Below are 25,264 nucleotides of genomic sequence, written 5' to 3'. Positions count from 1 at the left end.
TTGACTGTTAGATTGACTAACAGTGAAATGCATTGTGTGATAGAGGGACACACCCACACACGCAATCACAGATTTCACAAAATACTGCAGAACCAAGTGTTCATTGTGTTCGTTTATTTATTTATTATTTATTTATTAGTACTTAGTATACTTATATAGGCTACAACTTGGGACGTAGTATTTCTACAAAAACGGGCTGATAATGTAAGATCCCTACGTTTTTTCACCATTCATTCCAATAGCTGGCGTCTATGTCGTGTGTGTGTGTGTGTGTGTGTGTGTGTGTGTGTGTGTGTGTGTGTGTGTGTGTGTGTGTGTGTGTGTGTGTGTGCGTGCGTGCGTGCGTGCGTGCGTGCGTGCGTGCGTGCGTGCGTGCGTGCGTGCGTGCGTGCGTGCGTGTGCGTGTGTGTGTGTGTGTGTGTGACGAAGATGGCTTCGGGCCTTGTACTATTGCACATGTGCTCTTATTTTGAAAAGTGTTTCCCTTTCCCCATGTCTGTTACTCCCCCCCTCACCTGTGTCTTGTTGTGCTGTCACACAATGAATATCACTGTTAGTCAATCTAATAATCAGTTAATTATTTTTCAAATCCAATAATGTATCAGCCAGGTCTTTATTAGCCAGATAAATGAAAGGCCACCATCCAGTCTTACTGATATATATGTTTGATAATGGTAATAATAATAATAATATTAATAATAATAATTCAAATAATAACAACAATCATTTGATAAACAACGATATATAAGTATATATACTATAAACTATTTATACTTCAAGATACTTTTTTTCTTTTGATTTTCATCATTATATGGTGCTTGGAGCAATCATTCCAATAAAATAGGTTGAAATGAATTGATAACAAAGGTGAAATTGTGTTATTACCGTTGTCAAAATTGTGACACGTTGGTTAATTCAGCAAACCCGCCCCTCCGTGCTGCAAACATTATCAAAACGACCCACCCCTTACAGGACATGTCATATGACGCATGTATGCTTCCTTTGATATGTTGTGAAAGTAGTTTTTTGTTTGTTTTGGCAGTCTCAGAACTGCTTTAAATATAATTTAGTTCTAGTAGGCCCTACTACATTTTGTTAAACTAAATAAAAACGTAATTTAACTTGTGTCTTTTCTTTTTATGCCACTTGCTACTTTGACAACATGTCATAGGGGAAACTTTTTTTTTAAAGAGTTTAAACAATCTTATTTTTTTTTAATCAGTACAAATAAGACAAACAAGCTTTGTTAATAGTTTTAAGATATATGTTGTATGTTAAATCGATTGCTTTCTCTCTTTCTTTTTTCTTGTCTCACATTCAGTATAGATACCGAGAAGAAACATTTTCAACACAAATGTTGATCCACAAAAATATAATTATATATATAATATCATAATATAATTCATAATCAGTGTAGGGGAAGCTACTAGTTTACTCTACTTAATATAACTTAATATACTTCGAAAAATTAGGTACTAGGATATTACGTATACTGTGATAGAAAAGTGTAACTAAATACACTATAAAAGTTCACATGCCAGCAAAATGTGTCTCATTGGCATTCATTTACAAAAGTACCACAAGTTCACAGGTCATGCATGATCCATAATTCAACCAATAACTATTTAAAGATCATTAGGATCTCTTTATATTCTGTTTAGTTGTTTAAAAAATAACATCACAGTCAGATTTAAGAGGACACGCTGGCAGATCATACACACATCATCTAATTATTACTATTTGTTGTATATATTTGAAACCCAAAATGTATTCATGAATGCGACAAAAAGACCAGTGGCTAAAAAATAGAAGAAAAAGAAGACACGGTCTATGATTACAGCCGCTCTTCTGTAGCGTCCGGTCTTTCTCTGGTCTTTGTGTTCTTCAACTTCCTGTCGAGCTGCTTTCACTTCCTGCAGGATCAGTTTCAGCAGGTCGCCATCAACAGGCCCATCCAGAGGAAGGGAACTTTTGTCAGGGATCCCTTCAGCTCCAGCAGGCTCTGTGTCAAAATGATAATTCAACAGAGTGAGTTATGATATAGAGGGAAAAAATAAATGATTTATTTGGGGTTGTGCAACACGTCAGAACTTTAGGAGCCTCATAAGAAACCATGTTGGGTTCTAGATGAATACGTGAAAGAGGTGTTGATAGAAACTCTGGCAAATTCTCTATAAATACCTAATATATCAGTAAAAAAGGATTTTGAACCTGACTTTATCCACTTACAGTACATTCTAAATAGAAATTAATAGGGCAGTGCATCAAGCCTCAATACCTTCAAGGTTCAGACTGAAATATGCATGTTACTTAAACAAATGCAATAATTGTATCCAATGAAAAATGGTTTAGTAGAAAATTGCTTAACCTAAAGATATAAATTCAAACATTTACCAAATGCTGAAATTGGTACTTATAGTCAAGGTGATCGTCTTAATAAACACACATTTGCCTGAGGGGGCTTTACCTCTGTACAGCAACCCCTAATCTTGCACTTTTGCAGCGGAAAAAATTAAAAGTGCAAGAGTAACAAACGGAAAAGTTAATTAAATTATTATTATTAATAACAAAATGATTCTTATTCTGGTGTATTTCCTAAATTAAGCAAAAATAAAGTTTTCTTTTAGTTGATGTGAGTAATTATCTGAATGTATTGCATTCAGTGTTTTTTTTTTTATTGTTCATCTTCAACTATTAGTTGGCAGAGACCTTACCTTTCTGATTGTCAACTTCCAACTGAATATCCTCTTGTGCGTCAGCAGGGCTTTGAGCCGTCTTACAGCAGCAGCAACCATCCAGGTCGTATAGGTATCCCACCAGCATGGCCTCCAGGACGCTCAACCCCACAAAGGCGAAGATGAAAAGGCAGTATTGGGCTATAAAAAAGGGGCAGAAACATTTCTGGTCAGTCTAATGTTGTTCATGCCAGGAATAAGCAGGGGCAGAGCACAGGGGGTGGATACTCAAGTACTGTACTTAAGTAAAACTTTGAGATACTTGTACTTTACCTGAGTGTTTCCATTGTATGCTACTTTGTACTTCTACTCCACTACAATTCAGAGGTAAATCGTGTACTTTTACTCCACTACATTTATTTAATACCTTTAGTTACTTCACAGATTTTGATTAATAATGTGAAATATAAACAACACTTAAAAAGGACTTGAGTCACACCTGGAGTAAATTCACAAGCTACCATGCAGTATACAAAGTCATTCAAACTAGCTGCACCTTTACCAGCTTTGATAACACTTTAATGATCAATAATTATAAAACATATCATATATATTATTCTGAAATGGACCAATCTGCACAATGACTACTTTTACTTTTGGTTCTTTAAGTCTATTTTAATGCTAATACTTTTGTACTTTTACTTGTACATGTTTGAATGCAGGTATTTTAATTGTAACAGAGTATTCCTACACTGTGGTACTTCTACTTTTACTCAAGTACAAGATCTGATTACTTCTCCCACCTCTGCTCCCCGTCGATAGAAGATTTCTACGCCAGTAGGGAAACGGTCAGCAGCTCCGTTGTTTTCTAGTGATATTGGCTAGCTAGCAAGCAAACTAGCTAAGCTAATACTTCCTCCACAAACTATCGTCCCTGCGTTGGAAGCCACCCAGTTCATTTGGCTAGGTTCCACTGTATAACTAAGAATTCCACAACATTCCCATAAGTAGATTTTTGTTTAAAATGTCTGACCTTTACGAGTGAACACACCCAACCAAGCCTATATATTCTTGGGGGTCCATTTTTATTCAGATTTGTGATTAAAACTTAATACTCTAAACTCTTTTTCAGGATAGCAAAGCAAAATCACTTTCAAGTTAGGAAATGGTGTTTAGTCCAAATATTGTTAAACCACCAGACAATTGTTGTCTCTTTCTGGAGTGAAAATAGCCATCCTCAACATTACATGTATCATGGTTTCAGAATGATGAAGACTAATATTATAGGATTCGTTTTCTACAGGATGGTTTTTTACTGGGCAACTTCCATATACAACATTTAATAAATTCCAATATCTAAAGTGAGTTGAGTTGAGTGTTTGAGTTCTGTGTAGCAGCTCACAGATCATTGGCACGTTTGCTTCAGTGGAGGGCAAAATATCCTGAAGAATCAACAGCATGACGGAGATGGACAGGAGTATCGTCACTTTGAAGCTCAGCTTTTCACCTCTGGCCTCACTGATGGAGAATGAGACCAAATCCAGGACCAGAAAAAAGAATAGTGGGATGATTAAATTGATCACATAGAGCATTGGCTTCCTGGAGATTGAGACCTGAAAAAAAACATTACATTTGATATTAATTAGAGACAAAAATTGTTTCTCAATGTCAGAGAAGCATCCTTAAACGGTTAATTCCCTGCGTCTTCGAATCCCCTTGTATGACTGTCTTCAAAGTTGTTCGTTCAGAAGCAGAAATAATCAGAATTATACTAATTATATGCCAGAATAAAATTAGTAATAAAATAAGATGGAAGATATAAAGTTTTGATTAGTAATAATAAAATAAAGTGTGTAAAAATATTTAAAAACATTTAAAAAATAGTAAGCATATTCGCAGGATAGAAATATACAGTACGTCCAACCCAGTCTCACAAAAAAACGTGTAATAACTACGTTGGTCCACAACTTGGGACGTAGTATTTCTACAAAAACGGGCTGATAATGTAAGATCCCTACGTTTTTTCACCATTCATTCCAATAGCTTGTGTGTGTGTGTGTGTGTGTGTGTGTGTGTGTGTGTGTGTGTGTGTGTGTGTGTGTGTGTGTGTGTGTGTGTGTGTGTGTGTGTGTGTGTGTGTGTGTGTGTGTGTGTGCTCACGCGTATTCACGCACATAGTTGGCAATGCAAAATTGTGGAATGTCAACTCAGGCTCCTCTCCCTCAGGGGCTTCTATCTCAGGGGCCTCTCCCTCCTCTCCCTCTGGGGCCTCTCCCTCCCTTCTCCCGCGAGAAAGTGAGAGGTTTGTGTTTCTCGAGCTTGCACCTGTGAGAAGGTATGATACATTGTATCATACAGCCCTAGAAAGGGAGAGGTTCCCGTAACGTGTGTGTGTGTGTGTGTGTGTGTGTGTGTGTGTGTGTGTGTGTGTGTGTGTGTGTGTGTGTGTGTGTGTGTGTGTGTGTGTGTGTGTGTGTGTGTGTGTGTGTGTGTGTGTGTGTGTGTGTGTGTGTGTGTGTGTGTGTGTGTGTGTGTGTGTGTGTGTGTGTGTAACACGTTCTCACTCCCATCCCGTCACATATTGACGGACGGTCAGGGCCCCTCCCCGTCGCTATATTACGTACAGGGTACCCCTTTCCCGTCATTTTCTACGGGCAGGGCGTCCCATAGACCTTCATTGCGGACACAGCGGACCCCTTGCCCGTCAGGCTTCTACGGGCAGGGCGTCCCATGGACCTTCATAATGCCTATTTTAAGGTTCATTTGGCCATTAAAATGCGTTTTGATCTCATTTTATGCGAGTAATGAGTTTTTATTTCGGATTATTTGTGCAGTACATGTACATGATGTTTAGTTTGCTAGTTATGACGAAGATTACTTCATGAATGTGTACACATTCATGGTTGCTAAGGTGGTTGCTATGGACGCTGCAACAGCTCCCAGACCACGTGATCAACAACAATGGCTGTCCTTCGTGTTATTCTCGGTGGAAAAATGCCTATTTTAAGGTTAATTTGGCCGTTAAAATGCGTTTTGATGTCATTGTATGCGAGTAATGAGTTTTTATTTCTGATTAGTTGTGCAGTACATGTACATGATGTTTAGTTTGCTAGTTATGACGAAGATTACCTTACGTCTGTGAGGAAAATGCATGGGGCTCAGAGCCTCGTATTTTTAAAATCTATTTTTCCTTCTAATTTGTTATTCTTTTCAAAATAACACACTGTTATTTACTCACCAATAACATACAATTATCCTTGCTTTTATTTATTGGTTTAATTCCATAATCTCGGTCTTTTTTGGCGTTCGTCAGGAACTGAATTTCAAAATAAAAATAACCGGAAACAGACGTGGGCATTTCGAGCGATTACCCAAGATTCTCAGCTACGCTGATTGGATGTTTTAGCCGCAATGCATGCTGGGATTTGGTGTTTATATTATATGAAATCCGGAAAACATTTGAAAAGACTAAAATAATACTTAATTCCGAGTGCTCTTGCTTTTCTCTTTGAAAGTCATCACATAACGGCATTGTAATACACGGTTCGGCTGCATTAAATATTACAGATCTGCCGTAGTTCTTTATTTATAGCGCCCTGATGATAAGACCTATGGAAAAACTGAAGAAATGCCGCCGAAACTGAATACTTGACGTGGATCATAAATATATCAACAATTAAAAAACTTCTCAATTTCTCTTCACACAATACGTCTCCTTGCAGTATCAACACTAATTCGGCTGACTTTTACATTTGATGTAATTCATAGATAGGTTATATTTACACCATAACGGTGCACAGCTGATAAAAAAGGACTGTAGTTTTTAAAGATATTACTGATTTGAATTGGATTGCATTTTGAATGTAAGAATGTAAATACTGATTCTGAAATAGTATAGCAATATGCTGTAAAATTATGTGAAAGCATGAATACAACTACACATCTTCAGATGTTGTACATAAGTGTCTGTGTGTACCTTGTGTGCCTAGTGGTTAAAGCACGTTATTGAATTATTGTTTTTATGTGTTATATTTGATTAAAAAAATATTAAGAGTACATATACTTTCATAGGGGGGAAGTAGAAGGTCTGTGATAGAAATATAGAATATAAAAAATCAAGAAGATACTATAAGTGATCTCTTCAATAAAACAGTTTAGTGCAGGATGTACAAATATATTAATAGGAGGAGGTGCAAAACAGAAAAACGAATTAACCTTTATTTAAACATTAAATAACAGATTACGGTCTTCTTTTAAATAAGAAAAAAACGTTGGGGGTATCTATCTACAGATAAATACAAAGTACTTAACGTCTAATATATTGCTTTCCTGCAATGTTAACTATGTTGAAGCACTTATTTTAACTGATATTATACATATGGATTATACTCTTATGTATGTAGATAGAATAAGAAATGTGCAGAATATGACAGTTTAATGGTGGAGGTACACACATATTGATAGATGTCTTGTACTGCACTGTTGAGGGACCTGTGACCCAAGTTTTTCATTCATTTCATAACTACACCGTAAGTTGTGTAAATGATATGTCAATACACCTTTAAAATCTTGAAATCTTGAAAGGGATGTGCAAAATAGCCATAATATATAGTCTTTAATTAACTATTAGTAGAGAATAACGAGTAATTAATATACTTTATTACTCGTTTCCATTAATGTCAATTGCAGATACATGTTTAGTCTTCTCAAGCACAAGTATCAAATATCTCTCCTGATTGTTGGCACTTGACAATCACCTTATCTGAATTTTACTCAGGTGTAACTAAAGTCTGATTTAAGGGTTGTTTATATTTCACATCATTAATCAGAATCTGCAAAGTAACTCAAATAAATGCAGTGGAGTAAAAATACCAGGTTAACCTCTGAATTGTAGTGGAGTAGAATTACAAAGTATAAATGAGCTTTCATGTGGGTATATTAATGCTATATATTGATGCTGCGCATTATGGACAGCGATTTTTATCCATTTATTAATTATATGTTTTACATTTGATAACACCAATGTGTTTAATACTGGCAACTTCTAATTGTGGGAAAACGAAAAAGTTCAGTAGAGACGTCCCATAGAACATTTTGCGAAACACAATAGTGTAGTGTGTAGTTCTGGGGGGGCGTTCGATTCCAGTTTTGGATAGTCTGGCGTGGTTTCGTTCCATTTCACACAGCTGTTTGACGCTGTAACCTTGGCGCACTGCCACTCCAACATCCAATCCCAGACCTAGAAGAGTAATCACGGGGACTGTAGTCCTCAACGATAGCTGGGGATTCTGGGTAGTGTAGTGTCTTCGGCCACCCTAAACTCAAACATTTTGACAATCGCAATGATGCTCGAACTGTCCCTTATAGGCCTACATCTGTTTCCGGTTATTTTTATTTTGAAATTCAGTTCCTGACGAACACCAAAAAAGACCGAGATTATGGAATTAAACCAATAAATAAAAGCAAGGATAATTGTGTGTTATTGGTGAGTAAATAACAGTGTGTTATTTTGAAAAGAATAACAAATTAGAAGGAAAAAAAGATTTTAAAAATACGAAGCTCTGAGCCCCGTGTATTCTCCTCACAGACGTAAGGTAATCTTCGTCATAACTAGCAAACTAAACATCATGTACATGTACTGCACAACTAATCAGAAATAAAAACTCATTACTCGCAATGACATCAAAACGCATTTTAACGGCCAAATTAACCTTAAAATAGGCATTTTTCCACCGAGAATAACACGAAGGACAGCCATTGTTGTTGATCACGTGGTCTGGGAGCTGTTGCAGCGTCCATAGAAACCACCTTAGCAACCATGAATGTGTACACATTCATGAAGTAATCTTCGTCACAACTAGCAAACTAAACATCATGTACATGTACTGCACAAATAATCCGAAATAAAAACTCATTACTCGCATAAAATGAGATCAAAACGCATTTTAATGGCCAAATGAACCTTAAAATAGGCATTATGAAGGTCTATGGGACGCCCTGCCCGTAGAAGCTTGACGGGCAAGGGGTCCGCTGTGTCCGCAATGAAGGTCTATGGGACGCCCTGCCCGTAGAAAATGACGGGAAAGGGGTACCCTGTACGTAATATAGCAACGGGGAGGGGCCCTGACCGTCCGTCAATATGTGACGGGATGAGAGTGAGAACGTGTTGGTGTGTGTGTGTGTGTGTGTGTGTGTGTGTGTGTGTGTGTGTGTGTGTGTGTGTGTGTGTGTGTGTGTGTGTGTGTGTGTGTGTGTGTGTGTGTGTGTGTGTGTGTGTGTGTGTGTGTGTGTGTGTGTGTGTGTGTGTGTCACATATAAATGTCTGGCTGCGTGCCTGTGTGTTTGTGTGCTGTATTTGAAGGGCGCTAGGACCGCTCAGTTGACAGGGCAGGCACAATGCTCGCACGTGTGTGAGAGAGTCAGTCAGCTGATTGATGGTAAGTCTAATAATGATGTACCGTGCATGTTCACATCATGTATACTTTGCATTACTTAATACCATTTTTCAAATATTTAATTTTTTAACATTTTGGACAAAATAGCCAATTGTACATCGAGGTGCCCATATGTCCCTAGTGCCCACCTATCCGATTTGAACATGCTGATGAACAATGTGATGTAGTAGCCTAATGCAGGTGTAAGACCATTGTGTATGTATTGTGTTATAGTTATGCATAGTTTTCTATGCATTTTGACGGTGTTGGGGGGTTTGACCCCCAAAAACATTTTCGAACCCTAGGGGCTGGCTCCGCCAAAAGAATTAAATAACATAACCCTAACCTAACCCTAACCATAAAACCGAAATAAAGTAACAAAAAAAGTAACTAAATCTGTCAGAAACACGAAAATGTTCGCGCGCACCCCGTTTATCCATTTCTGGAAGTTGGCAACCCTAGTGTGTGTGTGTGTGTGTGTGTGTGTGTGTGTGTGTGTGTGTGTGTGTGTGTGTGTGTGTGTGTGTGTGTGTGTGTGTGTGTGTGTGTGTGTGCGTGTGTGCGTGCGTGTGTGTGTGTGTGTGTGTGTGTGTGTGTGTGGATCGTTGGAGCTATGTGCAACTCAAGGCATATGCTCGAACGGGAGTCTATATCAGGGAGAAATTTGAAGATCACGTGACATAGACGCCAGCCATTGGAATGAATGGTGAAAAAAACGTAGGGATCTTACAATTTCAGAGGCGTTTTTGGAGAAATACTACATCCTACATTGTGGACCAACGTAGTTATTACACGTTTTTTTGTGAGACTGGGTTGGTACGTCCATAAATGCTACAGCACCAAAGGTCACTTCTTTATTTTATCAATGGTGAAGTCTTTAATTTGTTGTAAACAACCTCAATTAGCACCAAGGTCATAATCCCAAACGGGACCTTTATTACCCTGAAATATAAAAAAAATCCTTTATGAGCAACGCGCTGCAGTTTCATAAACGATTCAAATAATTTTGTTTTGCCAAAACACACACTGTCACTGTACACTTACCTAAAATGTAAATTGTATTTACTTATTTTAACAAGGTAATCGCATAATTCCTTCCTATATTATGGCAGATATGCTGTAAACTAGCTTGCTAATGTAGCTAACTTAGTGTGCCAACTTTTTAAAAAACGACAACAAGCACTCCGTCTCAGCTGTGTGCATCACTTTTTAGAGTCCCTGTTTCCATTGTGTTTGGAGCATTTTGTATTTGCAGTGTTTCATTTATGAAGCGCTTTTAGTAAAAGCTGCGCATGTTTCATCAAGCTGGTGGAGGTGTTCATCATTTGCATGTGTTTTGGCACATTTGTGTTTTATTATTTGCATCGGTTTTTTTAAGTTCAGCACGTTTATCTTAATGGCAGTGTTTTGGGCTGCACCTGTTGCCCAGCATACAATGCCTTCTTAATACCTGAATAAAAAACAAAACCTCTTGCTTCAAATAAAAAGAGTTGAAAGAAAGAAAATACTGTTGTAAAATGTAATTACGAATATTTTCTTACCTTGTATCTGAGTTTGCTTTTACTTTCTTTGGTTACATTTAATAAAATAATTGTCATGTTTTGGAGTTCCCATTCGCCCTTTGTAACCATTAAATGATCAGAGACCTTAGTGAGGACCGTGCCACTGTTGAGTTGCTCTAGTTGCACAGCGTGTTCTGTGTGGAGAAAAGAGGTTTTAAATAATGATATCATCGATATTCAAAAAAAAAAAGTTCATGCATTGATCAATTATGGTCTGGAATATTTTTTTGCCACTATAACATGACTTCTTTCAGACTTGTGGAAAGCCAATGTCTAATTAACACATTTAGATGTTATTGACTAACTTTGTCTATTTGTCGCATTATATCGTGCCTAATTTGCATATTTAACCATACACTGTAAAATATTACCATGATTTCACAATATTTAGCTGTAATATTTTACAATAAATTACTGTTTTACCACTTTACAGTCTTTACCTGTAATGTTCACAATATAATTAGAATTTCACAGTGAAATCAATAACGGCACAGTTAATTACTGTGAATATACAGGATAAATGATTACCAGGATTTCACAACATGTTACTGTATTATTTCATAGTAAAATACTGTATTCAGACCATCCTCTGTGATAACACAACAAATTAAGTGATTTCCTTGCTTTTATCGCTCTTGCTTGGCTTTAAATACTAATGTCTTTCTTTGGTGCAGGTTTTACTTAAATTGAAAGGGGCACCGCTGCATGTGTGGTCATGCGGTCAACATATACATCTATGTAAAATTGAAATTGTTGTCTTGGCTTATTGTTTTCAGGTGCATCCTGTGCATTAATCCTGAGATGGGCTCGAAAGCCAAAAAGAGGCATGGCAATTTAAACCCCCATGTCAGCACATTCTTCAGAAAAATGGTTGACTTCGAGTGGATGTCTGTGTAGACATGTGTTAAGTGTTCCCCTCCTTGTTTTATGTTCTATTTCGTATATGGCTTCGCCCTCTAAGGCTATCGCTATTGGGTTATCCCTCTGCGCCCCCGCGCAGCACTGAAACACTTGTAGTCCACCCTCGGGCCTCCTTCCGGTATAAATAGGAAGGCGGCCCGGCAATCTGCTCCCTCTTTTCTTCAGCAACCAGCAGTACTGAAGCACAGGAAGATCAAATCATGAGCAATGATAGTGTCCGCGAGTGTCCCTCGTGCAAAACGGCGTACATCATGAGCTATGATTTGCACCCAATATGCGAATCCTGCCCGGGGCCAGAGCACGCGGACGCGGCTCTCAGCCAGCAGGTCGCATGTTCACATTGTGTTCGTCTCCCATCATCCGACAGGAAGCGAAGGGCGGACGCTCGAGCTGCTGCGGGTGAGGAGGACGATTGGCCCATCCAGAACAGGGGCAGCCTGTTTCTGGAGGTGAGTGGGGGGCAGGAGTCGGACGACTCCTACCCCGTCTCCCTCCATGGCTCGCCATGCGGCTCTTCCCTCCCGCCTCTTCCCCGGACGGGGGAGACGGGGTCGGAGCGAGATACAGGGGTGGGGGCCAAGCACGCGGTCCCCTTCTCCGTAGCCACGGCGCTACCAGCGTTGGGTGGCATTATGCTGGAGCTGCCGGAAATAATCAGCAAAGCAGCAGCATGCAGCTGAGGGCTCCCCGTTCCCCGAGGACGGGAGAGGGTGGCTCTGGATGACATGGCCGGAGTGGTTTCCCGGGTTCAGACGGGCAGGAGTGACCCGATCTGGCCGCGCTTCCCCGCCATTAGGAGATACCAGGAAGGGGAAGCGGCGAACCCGAGGACCCTGAGGGCTCCGGTGGCCACCTTTGTCCCCTTCACTAAGGTGGAGGGATTCACAGAGGAGGGTTTTCCAACCACCCCCGCTCTGGAACCGAGCTTAACGGCGTTCTTCCGGGTTAGGCAGGCCAACTGGATCGCCGGACGGCGCCCTATGTTGGCCGCCCCCAAGGACCAGTATGTCGCCCGCCAGGCTGACCGGACGCACCAATGTGCGTTTGAGGCGTCTGCAGCAGCGAACAACATCGCGTTGCTGACCAACTCGGTGGTGACGCTGGTCGAGCGGTCCACCACCGTGGCACCAGAGGAGGCGGAAGAGATCGGCAAGGCGGCCAGCGTGGCACTCACGCTGTGTGCAGCCATGGCGGTCTCCCAGGCAAGGATCGCAGCCTGGATGACGCAGATACAGCGCCACCTCTGACATCCGCCAGCACGTAGGCTGGCTCCAGCCAGCGGTGAAGCATCAGCGACACCAGCGGCAGCAGCAGCAGCCAACCCGGCCACAGCGGCAGACAGAGAGACACTCGCAGCAACAGCAGCCGAGGTGTCAGACTCGTCCGTCAGCGGCGGCTGGGGCACCGTCCCGCGCCTCCGCCCCCCCACTAGCAGAGAAGGGGGGTAAGAAGGGAGTGAGGTACTCCCGTTCAGCGTCTGCTCCACGAGAGCTGCCGAGAAAACAGAGCCGGCCCTGAAGGTTTGGGGGGGGGAGTGTGAGGGAAATAAAACAAGATTATTTCCCAACATGTTGTCTGAGTCATCAGTTGCAAATGTGTTTCACATATCCTCCACCCTGGGTGAACCGGCTGCCTATGACCTATCGATTAATAGCCAGCAGGGTTCATTACAAAAGCCTGCGCAATTTAATCTATCGATTAATAAGCTGCGGAGCACAGTAACTACACCAGCTGCCTCCAATCTGTTGATTAGTAGGCAGCAGGGTTCGCTGCAGAGGCCTGGTGGTTATAACTTTTCGGTTATTAAACCACAGACCTCGCAGCATTCCTCTGTCTGAGATACGCCACCTACACACGGTCACAATAAGCCCATGAGCGCCGTGGTAACGCCTCATGTGGATATCACTGCACACACCTCCACCCATCCTCTGAGCGTGTACGCGCTTCATGATGAGAGTCGGAGTAAAATGCAGCGTGTGGAGGCCTCCTCACAACCCTTTCATTCTAGGCCCACCTTGGGTTGCCTCACGGGCAGCGGCGGCGAGGGCTCTGGCGTGGCTCGTCGTCATGACGACCACAACACATCTCGAGCATGTGCGTCCGCTGCATGTGTTTCTCGGAGTGGCAGCGCGTGTGTCTGATGGACAGATGGATGAGCAGGCTGATCAGCAGAGGGTACACCCTGCAGTTCGCCTCCCCCCCACACAGTTCAACGGGATACAGGTGACATGCCTAACATCCCGAGAACAGTGTCTTGCGCTCCAAGCAGAGCTACGGAAACTCCTGTTGAAAGAGGCTATTTCCAGGGTTCCCCAAGAGGAAGAAAATCAGGGGTATTACTCCCGCTATTTTCTTATCCCGAAAAAGACGGGGGGAATGAGACCCATCATCGACCTGTCAGCTTTTAACAAGGCAATAATGAAAAGGCCTTTTCATATGCTGACGGTCAAAAGGGTGTTAGAGTGTGTTCACCAGGGAGATTGGTTCACCTCTATAGACCTAAAGGATGCATACTTCCATGTACCCATCTTCCCGCAACACAGGAAATTCCTGCGGTTTTCATTCCAGGGAATATCGTACCAGTACAACCGTCTGCCGTTGGGTTATTCCCTGGCTCCTCGCACTTTTTCAAAGTGTGTAGAAACGGCATTACAGCCGCTACACAGAGAAGGGATGAGAGTACTATTTTACCTGGACGACCTGCTGCTGCTGGCTCGCTCCAGGGAGGAAGCGGCTTTACAGACGGTACAACTCATATCGCATCTGTCAAAGCTGGGTTTCATAATAAACTGGAAAAAGAGCTGTCCTCTTCCCTCCCAGAGTATGGTTTACCTGGGGGTGGAATTGAACTCAGCCCGCATGAGAGCACGACTCTCACGGCAGAGTGGAGACGCTGACAGCTCTCCTTCGACGCGTCACACCCCGCAGCGTGGTGACGTCACTCTCCGTGATGCGGCTGCTCGGCATGATGGCAGCAGATCACGGGGTGATTCCCCTGGGTCTCCTGCACATGAGGAGACTACAGAGGTGGTTTATCAGCCTACGCATCGACCCCGTACAACAGAAGAGGCGCATGGTGGTCATCCCTCTGTCCGTGGGTTCAGACTTAACCTATTGGAAAAGTCCCCACGTCCTGTCAGAGGGGGGCCCTGGGCAGAGTTACGTCACACATCTCGGTGTTCACAGACGCATCTCTCTCAAGGTGGGGAGGAATGTGCATGTCGCAAGCAGTGGGAGGACAGTGGCTGGCTCACATGTCCTTCCACATAAACGTGCTGGAATTGATCTCCGTGCGGAGAGTAATTCAGCATTTTGCCCCGTTGCTGCGGAATCAGCATGTGTTGATTCGCACAGACAACAGAGCCGCGGAAGCCTACATCAATCGCCAGGGCGGTGTACGCTCAGCGCAGCTTCTGAACACAGCCAGACGGCTGTTGATCTGGGCGCGCGCACATGTGCTCTCCATCAGAGCACTGTATGTGCCCGGAGAGCTGAACAAAGGGGCAGACCTCATGTCCAGAGGAGGTCCTCGCCAGGGGGACTGGAGCCTCCATCCCGAACTGATTGCCCAGGTTTGGAGCCGGTTTGGGAGGGCGGAGGTGGATCTGTTCGCTGCATGCGGGAACGCGCAATGCGCCCTCTGGTTCTCCCTGTCAGCACGGGACCACCCCCCCTGGGAGTGGACGCGTTCGCATATCGGCCATGGCCCAGGGGACTGCTGTACGCCTTCCCACCAGTTCCACTGATTCCTCGGTTCCTGGACCGAGTGCAGGAGGAGCGGCTGTCAGTGATCCTAATTGCCCCGGAGCGCACGGGAGCTTCCTGGTTTCCATGCCTACAGCGTACGCTGTCAGTCAGGCCGTGGAAAATTCCCCAGTCACCCAGTGATAGGCCAGCCCTTATGGGCATGGCCCCTGAGCGGGAACACTTAGAGAGGTTGGGTCTCTCTCAAGATGTTGTACGCACCATTCAGGGAGCCAGGGCCGCGTCTACCAGAGCGTCCTACACAGCCAAGTGGGCAGCGTTCCAACGTTGGTGTGTAGAAAGAAGCCTTGACCCCATTACGTGCCCCCTGCCTCACGTGCTGTCATTCCTTCAGCTGTTGTTGGACAGGAATTTGGCGTTCAGCACAATCAAGGTATATGCGGCTGCCATATCATCTTGTCACGTGGGTTTCGGAGCAGGGACCTTGTTCAGTCACCCCCTGACGAAACGGTTTCTGCAAGGGGTACGAAGACTCAGACCGGTCTCACGCGCACTGGCGCCTCAGTGGGATTTGGCTTTGGTGTTACGAGCACTAAGCAAAGCCCCATTTGAACCTTTAGAGCAGGTTCCCCTCAACATGTTATCAGCCAAAGTAGTACTGCTTTTGGCTCTAACATCAGCAAAAAGGGTGAGTGATTTATCCGCTCTCTCTGTGGCTCCGTCATGCCTCCGGATCCAAGGGGATGGCAGTTCGGCTGTGTTACGTCCTAACCCAGCCTTTATGCCAAAGGTCATCACAAGCTCTTTTAGGTCAAGAGTGATCACCCTGGACGGGTTTTTTCCACCTCCTCATAAATCGGAGGAAGAAGCCACATCTCATCTCCTCTGTCCGGTGCGCGCGCTGGCCTGCTATGTGGCGCGCACGGCGGCATGGCGCCGTTCTCAGCGCCTGTTTGTGCACTATAGAGAGTGCTCGATCGGGCAACCTCTGTCTGCACAACGGCTGTCACACTGGCTGTGTGAGGCTGTGTCACAGGCATATGTCTCCTCTGGGGTGGAACCCCCGGAGAACATCAAAGCGCACTCCACCAGAGGAATTTCCTCCTCCACGGCGTTGCACGGAGGAATGTCAGTGGAAGATATTTGCACGGCTGCATCTTGGTCTTCCCCCTGTTCATTTATTCAATTTTATTTGAGGGAGGTCTCCCATTCCTCTCTGACGCACCCTGTACTGGGTGTCCTGTCGGAGTGAGTGACGTCAGGGATCCAGCGGTGCGCCTCTCTCCTGCCTCTCGGCACGCGGAGAGCGGCCCTTTTCCCCTCGTATGAGAGGGATGTTCCTTTTTCTCTGACACACTTCGTACGGAGTGCCTGGTCAGAGTGAGTGACGTCAGGGATCCAGCTGAGCGCTCTCCTACCTGTCTGACACGCAGAGAGCGGCTGTTCCCCCTCTATGATCACTGGGCAAGGTGAGACCTTCGTCTCTACTTTCTCACAGCGGCAGGTATGTATTGTTCCCAGCCTTCACCCCGTCGGGAAGATAGGCATGTTTTGCTATGTTCCAGGGACGGTGATGCGCCATTACGCATGGCACAACAGGCAGGGGGTGTTATTGAGCAGGTGTGTCTGTGCTTCTAGTGCCGGGCGGACCCAGTGGGGCGCAGACTACATCATGCTTCGCCCTTAACCCAATAGCAATAGCCTTAGAGGGCGAAGCCATATACGAAATAGAACTGGGGTTACCTACTGTAACCCAGCTTCTATGAGTAAATGGCGCAGCCCTCTAAGCGCTGGGCCCCACTGGCTCTACTAATAGCTGAAGAAAAGTTATTTTGTATGGGAGCAGATTGCCGGGCCGCCTTCCTATTTATACCGGAAGGAGGCCCGAGGGTGGGGCCCACCTTGCGGATGGGCGTGGACTACAAGTGTTTCAGTGCTGCGCGGGGGCGCAGAGGGATAACCCAATAGCGATAGCCTTAGAGGGTGAAGCCATATACTCATAGAAGCTGGGTTACAGTAGGTAACCTCAGTTCTGTCTCCCTGCTGCGTAGGTGCACCTGGTCTTCCCCTGGCTCCGCCTCTGCCCAGGTGTTCCAAATTCCACTCAGCCGTGTATATATAAAGAGAAGCTGGAGGAGAACGATGTCTCGCCTATCCTGACGCCGGGAGACACTCTCCTTAGAATACCTCTTTGCCATTTTGAGCTGTAGGCCATATTTTTGCAGATGTGTTTATGTTTAGCCTGCAGAGGACCTGAGGCCTGTACTAAGAAGCTGGTTCAACCTAACCTGGATATGTTTGAGTTAGCCGGTTGGCCTAATCCAAAACATACGCGCTCATGGAGAAGCGTACTGACAGCGCAGCGCATCATACTTCCTGAATGAAAAGTCAACTAGACATATGAAGAAGTTCAACTTTAAACATCCATGACTTAAACACTTTATCCAGGATAAAAGCCACATAGCTGCACCTGCAAGGTGAATACAGCTGGTGTGAAGTGTTTGAAAGCGTACATTAGCAGGTTTATGATATCACTGCCCCGTCTAAAACACGATCTGACTTTAATTACATTTGACTCGAGTGTTTCGTCAACTTAATGTGTTGCTTAAAATAATATTTCTGCATACAGTAGGCTATGTGACACTGTGAGTGTTGCACAGCCATGCAGATACGGCTCAGCTGACTCAGATAAGGAAATATATGATACATTATGAAGTGATATGCCGCGGACTGTACTGTTACTTTGATCCGGTTACTTATGTTGAGGCAGATATTTAATTAAGCTTTCTTAACGCTAATGTTATAATAGTCAGATTGCTCTGAAGATGGAAGGTGATATTCTATTAATGTTCACGTTCACACAGTCGGTGATTTTTGCCGGCCGTCTTTCCTGCAACGGCAGTTTCCTTTCTCCTGTAATATGACTTGATCGCTTTAAACTCCACACACTGAGCTCTGATTGTTCAGCAGGCAGTGCTGTCACTGAGTTGAGCTCTTAGCCTGCAACATAACCTGCTCCGGGGCAGGTTAGCCGCTCAGCATAAGTTACCATGGAGATCTATCCTGCTAAAAAGAGAACCAGCGTCGTAGGACCGGAAACCCCGAGTTTTCCCTGAAGTTAGCCGGCTAAGCGAAAATCCTGCTTCGTAGTACAGGCCTCTGGTAGTCCAGTTTTCGCGGCTTTATTTTGTTTCCCATGGTTTATATTTGATTTCTGGTTGGGGGGGGGAGCTCTGGGTCCTAGGTCCGTGGTGTGGCTGGGTCGGGTTCCCTCTTTCTGTTTGTTCCTTTTGGCCAGTCCTCCAGACCTCTTTTTGTTTCCCGTTTCGCTTGTGTGAGCAAACGGCTGATTATCAATAAATGCTCGTTACCAAGTAGGCCTACCGGTTATTGCGTGTATTCTTTCATGTTGCGGGTCTCAGCACGAGCCACTACCGCGGAGTAGAGGTTGGGGCCGTAACAACATGTCAAAGACACTGTGAAATGTACTTTGCACTTCAATGGAGTAATACAAAGCTAAAATGGGCATTTTCTTTGTTTTTCTTTGTTGATTGAGCTGATTGAATTGTGTAGTTATGGTACAATCCCAGTTAACTAGTAAAATGTACAATATATTATCGTATTATTTACATTTGTATATTTACAGTATAGTAAATTACTGGCTACTGTTTTGCATTACTTCTACAGTAATAGTGTGAAAATACAGGTAATTACTGTAATTGATGTACAGCAAGGTACCATAATACCACAGCTCTGTACTGCTATATCACAGTAATTCCATGGGCATGGCAACTGTAAAGTCACAGTATTTAGTTGTACTTGTATTCTAATTGACTGTAAAATATCTACAGTAAATTACTGTGAAATCCATGCAACTAGAAGCCAGTAATTTACTGTAATTTTACAGCCAAACATTTTACAGTGTAACATTTCAGAACACTTGTAATGAAATTATATTATAATTATAGCCTTATAAATAGATGTTTCTTTCCTAAAAAAAGAGTGGAAAATCGTGATATTTGTTATGGCTGTTGACAGTATTTTTGGAGTGAAGAGAAGAATCCTCTCTGTAACAGCCTTCTACTCTAATTTGTCAACAAAATGAAACAATCATTTTAATTGTTGCCTCATCCATGTTAAGATTTCTGCAGAATCGATGCAAATAAGCAATACAAACTATGCAAGATTCATGCTAACTACATTAAACCCTAATCCTCTGAGGTGTCTCCCCTAGCTTGGTGTAAATTACCTTCTGAGGTCATGGATGAAAATGTGATGGTACACTCTTGCGTATCAAAGGGGAACAGCAAGAGATCCATCTGACAGGTGGAAGTCAGCCGCTCTCGTGTATTTGCCAACATCAAACCGTTGGGATACAATATCACGACTGCACTTTTGTGAATGCTCCCAGCATCAGAGGCACTGAAAAAGTAAATAACGACATTCTGATTTAATGTGTTTGCCTGGATCTTTATCAAAAACTGGTCAAAGCACAGATGTTTATAATTACAGACATCTAAACAAATCACAGTACTGTATATATAACTAGCATTAACTACTTTGCATCACTTTTGTTTTACTGACTTTAGACACATTATATGGAATTTCCCCTACTGGTTCTTTCAATTAAAAATTGAAAGTTATTTTTCATACAACAACTGCCTTCAGGATTCTACCACGAGCTGAATAACTCGAGGTCTCCCTCTCTCCGAAACAAACAGACTCTGTGATTCAAACCGGTAAAGACACTGATAAAGCAGTTACACAATAAAATCTGTTTCCCCAATGCTGTTCCACTTTAACCATATATTGCTAAGCTTGTTACTTTGATAACATTAAGGGGCCCTATTACGCTCAATTTCAAGTTTATTTTGAATTTTTGTTCCTGTACTGTGACATGTTTACATGCTTTAATGTTCAAAAAGGTATTTTTCTCTGTGCTCTTTTCCCCCTCTGTCTCAAACCAGAGCCCAGTCTGCTCTGATTGGTTAGCTGGCCGGTTCTGTTGTGTATGGTAAACCGCTTAGAGTTGTGTTAGGCTAAGGGCTGGGATATTTCTATCATGTACAATGTGTTGGAGCACTAGCCAATAGAAGCACAAGTGTTACATGGTGATGTCACTATGCTCCGGAATAAACAGAGGAGTCCAATGGAGGCATTTCAGGCAGGGGGGGGGGGGGGGGGAGTGTGTGGGAGAGAAACTCCTTCTGGAGGGGACACAGAGATTTTAGCGTTTGCAGACCCTTTACATGCAGGAAAGGGTTAACCCCAAAAAGCAGAACAGGGCCTCTTTAAATAAAGCTATATTTTGGAATTTGACTTTTTAGGAGCCTGCTTTATGAAACTTCCCTTTGAATAAGATTCAACTCTGTGATAAATGAGAACTCACTCCTCGTTGATTTGAATATCTGGGATCCACAGCCTGGATCTTGGAACAGTCAGCATATTTATCCCGCAAAAGTCTGTAGAATTCCAAGTTAGGAATTCATTTGTCCACCACTGGGAAAATACAAATGAACATTTAAAAAATGTTTGGACACAGATTGATGAGTGAGATTGAAATAGACATTACTGATGTTTGAAAATGCAATTTAATTCTTGAGCACCTAAAATAAACATTATCATTGATGACACTTACCATTCTGATCCAAATTTGGCTCGTGACCGTCTGAGACTTCTCATCCTGCAGACAATACATGTAGTATTGCAATCATAAGCATTTACAGCAAAAATAACTTGAAAATATCGATGTTCTTACTTACTGTACTGTATATCCATCCACAAAGACAGTTCTGTGTTTTTTCTAGGTTTGGAGATTTCTGTCTCTGAGATTTTCATTGGATTTTAAATTTTTTATAAATAATAAAGTAGTTGCAGAATGGCTAGTTTTACTGTTAAAATACAGCGCTCCCAAATCTCTACATAAGATATAAGAAATATATTTCTAGACTTCACTACGACAAGAATAAATACATTACATTAACCTTCTAAAATACACATCGAAAAATGTAAAGATATTTATTTTAACATTGTTGAGAAATATAATACGTCACAGTCCAACAAAAATAGTGCTCACTGATTAAAATAATAAAATACTAATGCTAAAAAAATATATTCAACGGGGGCTCTGTTACAGTAAAGCATATATCAAATGTTAGAAAACAAACTTTAATGGTGCATAAATGGATGGACTTTTACTTGATACAGATTTTTCTAAACCATTGTGGCACTACTTTAACTTAAGTGAAAGATTTGAGTAACTTCTCCACATCTGACTGACTGATTTTAATATAAAAACAATTACATTAAAAAAAACTCAGGTAGAATACAATATTGACTAAATGTACTTTTTAACACTGCAGACAACTAAAATTACATAACAAAATAGGTAAGAGCAAATATATTTGTTTGATAGAAATTACATTTAAAAACAGATACCTTCATGAACGCAATGCACACTGAATCTGAATTGTTTTCCCTATGAAGACACTTACCACATCTAAAATGCCATACAAAAACATGTCCAGCTGAACGAGGGAGGGTGTAGTCCAGACTTTCACGGGTCGCATGATTGCTAGAAGATCATTAGTTGTTGCCAGGTTCAAATGTGTCAGAAGACCAACGTATGAGCAGTCTGAAGTCTGACTGCTGGAAACAGCTGCAGGGTAAGAGACAAAAAAACAACTTTTCTAGAGAAATAAAGTATTTGTATTCCAACATACTATTCAAAAGTTGAATTATAAAACCCACAAGTAATTAAAAAACTCACCAACTAAAGCTAGAAAAGCCAGAGTCCTCAGGGCTGACATGATTGTTTGCCCTTATCTCGTCCTGAGGGCACGCTTTTAAGCTGCAGAACCGTGTTGCATTATGAGCAGAACAAAACAACAGTAAGAGACTTCAATAGAACTAATTACATAACATAAATCCATGGCGCTTTTATTGTTGAGCTGCAGCTGATGCAATAAGTAAACATGAGGAGATCTCAGTGACATTGAGGGTTTTAGATTGCAAACTGTACTCAAACACCTGTGGTCAAGAACAAAAACAGGCAGGTGGAAATAATTCCAGGTTATTATTTAGAACATTCAAAATGTACCTGCACATAGTGAAAATAAGTATCTGAGTAAGAATTTTGTATGTATTAAATAACTAGACTCACCTGTGTTTAAAATAGAAAACCAATTAGTATTATTATTTTTCTTTCAAATTCAGCTGTTTGCTCTCAACAGATCTATTTATGTTTTTATTGGGACTTTGTCATATGAAGAACATCCATGGGGTTAGATTTGTCTCAATTATATTTGTGTGAACAAAAACATAATTTGTGTATAAATGTGTGATTTGTAAATGTAAAAAACCACCCACAAATACATTCAAAAGATTGGCAAACTCCTCCTCAAAAAAGAATTTGCAAATATAAAACGGATCTGCAAATACAGTATGCAAAATGTTTTCACAAATAAAAAAATGATCTGTGAATACTATAATTAGTTTACAAATATACAAAAGGAACTTGTGAATATCTCTCTAACATTGACAACTTTCGATCAGGCATTTGTGAATCAATTTAGTATTTGTCGAAAAAAAATGCGTTTATGGAACTTAATTCTCTGCTTGTGGATCGTATTATTACTAGGGCTGTCAGTCGATTAAAATATTTAATCGCGATTAATCGCATGATTGTCCATAGTTAATCGCGATTAATCGTAAATTAATCGCACATTTTGTATCTGTTCTAAATGTACCTTAGAGGAATATTTTTCAAGTTTTTAATACTCTTATCAACATATGAGTGGATAAATATGCTTTATGCTAATGTTTATTATCATTTGAACAATGACAACTATTCTCATGAATATTAAACACAACAACCTCTGAACATTACAAATATTCGCCTCAATTCAACCTGGAACCTCTCTCATGTGTGTGTGTGTGTGTGTGTGTGTGTGTGTGTGTGTGTGTGTGTGTGTGTGTGTGTGTGTGTGTGTGTGTGTGTGTGTGTGTGTGTGTGTGTGTGTGTGTGTGTGTGTGTGCGTGCGTGCGTGTGCGTGCTTGCGTGCTGGACGCTGCAATCATGTTGCGCGCACTATCCGTGCTGAGTGTGCTGACTGTTCGTACAATGTCCCGCTGTCTGGCTTCCTGCATAAAGTCAAGTGCTCGGGGCAGTTGTGGCGAAATGTCGCTCCTCTGTTTTCATTTAAACAGCTCCTTATATCTGTTAGCGCAGCTAGCTAGCACCAGATGCTAACAACAACAATACACGTAAGGTCTCTCTCTCGCTCGAGCCACACAACCTCCCGGTCCTCCCAATAGCCAGTCGATGCCTGCCGGTGAGCGTGGAAGTGTGGTCTGCAGCAAGCGGGCGGCAGGAGCGGGGCTGTCAGCATCAGCTTGTAGATGGTATTTTAAACTCGATGCGCTCTGAAACTACGGGGCAGCCAAGGACAAAAAATACAAATGCTTTAACTTGACTTGTGTGAACGCGATCTGTAGGCTACGTGCCCTGGGGTATTAAGTGCCGGGAACTAAGTACAGCAAAGCTTGAGTCTGCAATGTTTTAAACAGAAAAAGCCAGAAATATAGGTGTAGTCATGGACTCTGACCTGAATTTCAATAGTCACATTAAAACAATTACTAATCACCCTACTATCACATTAAGACAAATATATAGGACTAAAGGACCAATGTCAGAGCAGGATTTAGATACACTTGTCCATGCTTTTATCTTCAGTAGACTCGACTACTGTAATGGTGTCTTCACAGGTCTCACTAAAACATCTATTAGAGTGTGTGGGTGAGGAACTCACTCTGGAGGGAACTTTGGGATTTAGCCTTTGCAGATCATTTACATGCAACAAACACAATGTATAAGACACTACAGTAAAGGGTAAACACAAACATAAATATAATGGAGCCCCTTTATGAATGCAGAATATTGAACAAAAACAATATTTCTGTTCGCAAAATTTTCCTACAACAACCATCCTCAGACTTTAGTAGCAGCCTGTTTGTTTTTGTTATTGTCACTGTATTATCTTGTTTACTGTATGTGACTGGATTTGGTAAACACAAGTGACGAGATGTTGTTCTACGACATAGAATACTTCAGTAAATAACCCACTCATGAATGGCTGAAGCTTCTATGTGTCATTAACAACATTGGTTGCTAACAAGTGACTAAACAAATTACTAAACGCCATCACGAGTCCTCCTTTAGCTTGGCGGTGGTGACGTGTAGTCATGTGAATGTGGTGTAGTTTGTTTATAGCCTAACGTTAGCGTTGCATTTATGCTGATTTGCCACAAAGTGGTGTTAATATGTAGAGATGTTCCTGCTGAACAAAAAGTGTAAGTATCATAAACCTGTGCTGGCCACAAAGTTTATTTTCTGCAATATTCCGAAAACCAAAGGGAAAATCCCATTGCTATGTAATGGGAATTATGATTATCAGACAATTGAATGCTATGATGTTATTTAACATGTAAATAATACAATTCTGTCAGCCTTACATGTCAAGAGACAGTAGATCTCAGCACTCAGGAAGGTGTGACCACACAGGGGGTCATTAGTGATCTGGTCATTGGTCTATTGTACTCTGATAGTCATGGCTCAGTTATCTCATCATGACTAAGCATGTAGTCATTGTAACTGTATAAAAGCTCTCTCTTCAGTTTGAGTAGTGGCACTCGGCTGTGGAGACATTGCTCTTCATGTTGTTTGCCTCTTTTGCAAAAGATTAAAGTACCAGAAAGACATCTCTTTGACTAGATAATATAAGAATTTCCACCACATTTGTAGAGGGAGCCCTGGCAATGCTAATTTCCGGGTCGGTCTAAAAAAAAACGTCATCCCCGAAGTTCTCTTTAACAGAAGTGAAAAACCAAAAGAATGTGTAACAAATTCCACATGGAGGTATTTTTGGAATAGAACAGAGAATCTGAAATGACTAGCCAGACACAAAAA

General features: G+C 42.1%; 1 protein-coding gene across 1 annotated transcript; it reads right to left on the bottom strand.

Annotated features, from left to right (window-relative positions):
* Positions 1-1,482: 1,482 nt before the first annotated feature.
* On the bottom strand, positions 1,483-22,133 carry LOC117450501 (5-hydroxytryptamine receptor 3A). Its single transcript, XM_034088298.1, has 9 exons — positions 22,067-22,133; positions 21,792-21,955; positions 20,936-20,980; positions 20,687-20,796; positions 19,547-19,719; positions 10,651-10,805; positions 4,078-4,288; positions 2,715-2,876; positions 1,483-2,002 (listed from the first exon to the last, which is right to left on the bottom strand). Exons 1-9 carry the CDS (start codon positions 22,104-22,106, stop codon positions 1,737-1,739), a joined length of 1,326 nt encoding a protein of 441 aa, XP_033944189.1. The 5' UTR covers positions 22,107-22,133; the 3' UTR covers positions 1,483-1,736.
* Between the last annotated feature and the right edge of the window lie 3,131 nt (positions 22,134-25,264).

The sequence above is a fragment of the Pseudochaenichthys georgianus genome, chromosome 8 (genome assembly GCF_902827115.2).
Source record: "Pseudochaenichthys georgianus chromosome 8, fPseGeo1.2, whole genome shotgun sequence".
Taxonomy (NCBI): Eukaryota; Metazoa; Chordata; class Actinopteri; order Perciformes; family Channichthyidae; genus Pseudochaenichthys; species Pseudochaenichthys georgianus.
Note: the sequence above shows the minus strand (reverse complement) of the source record. Positions and strands in the feature narration are given on the sequence as shown.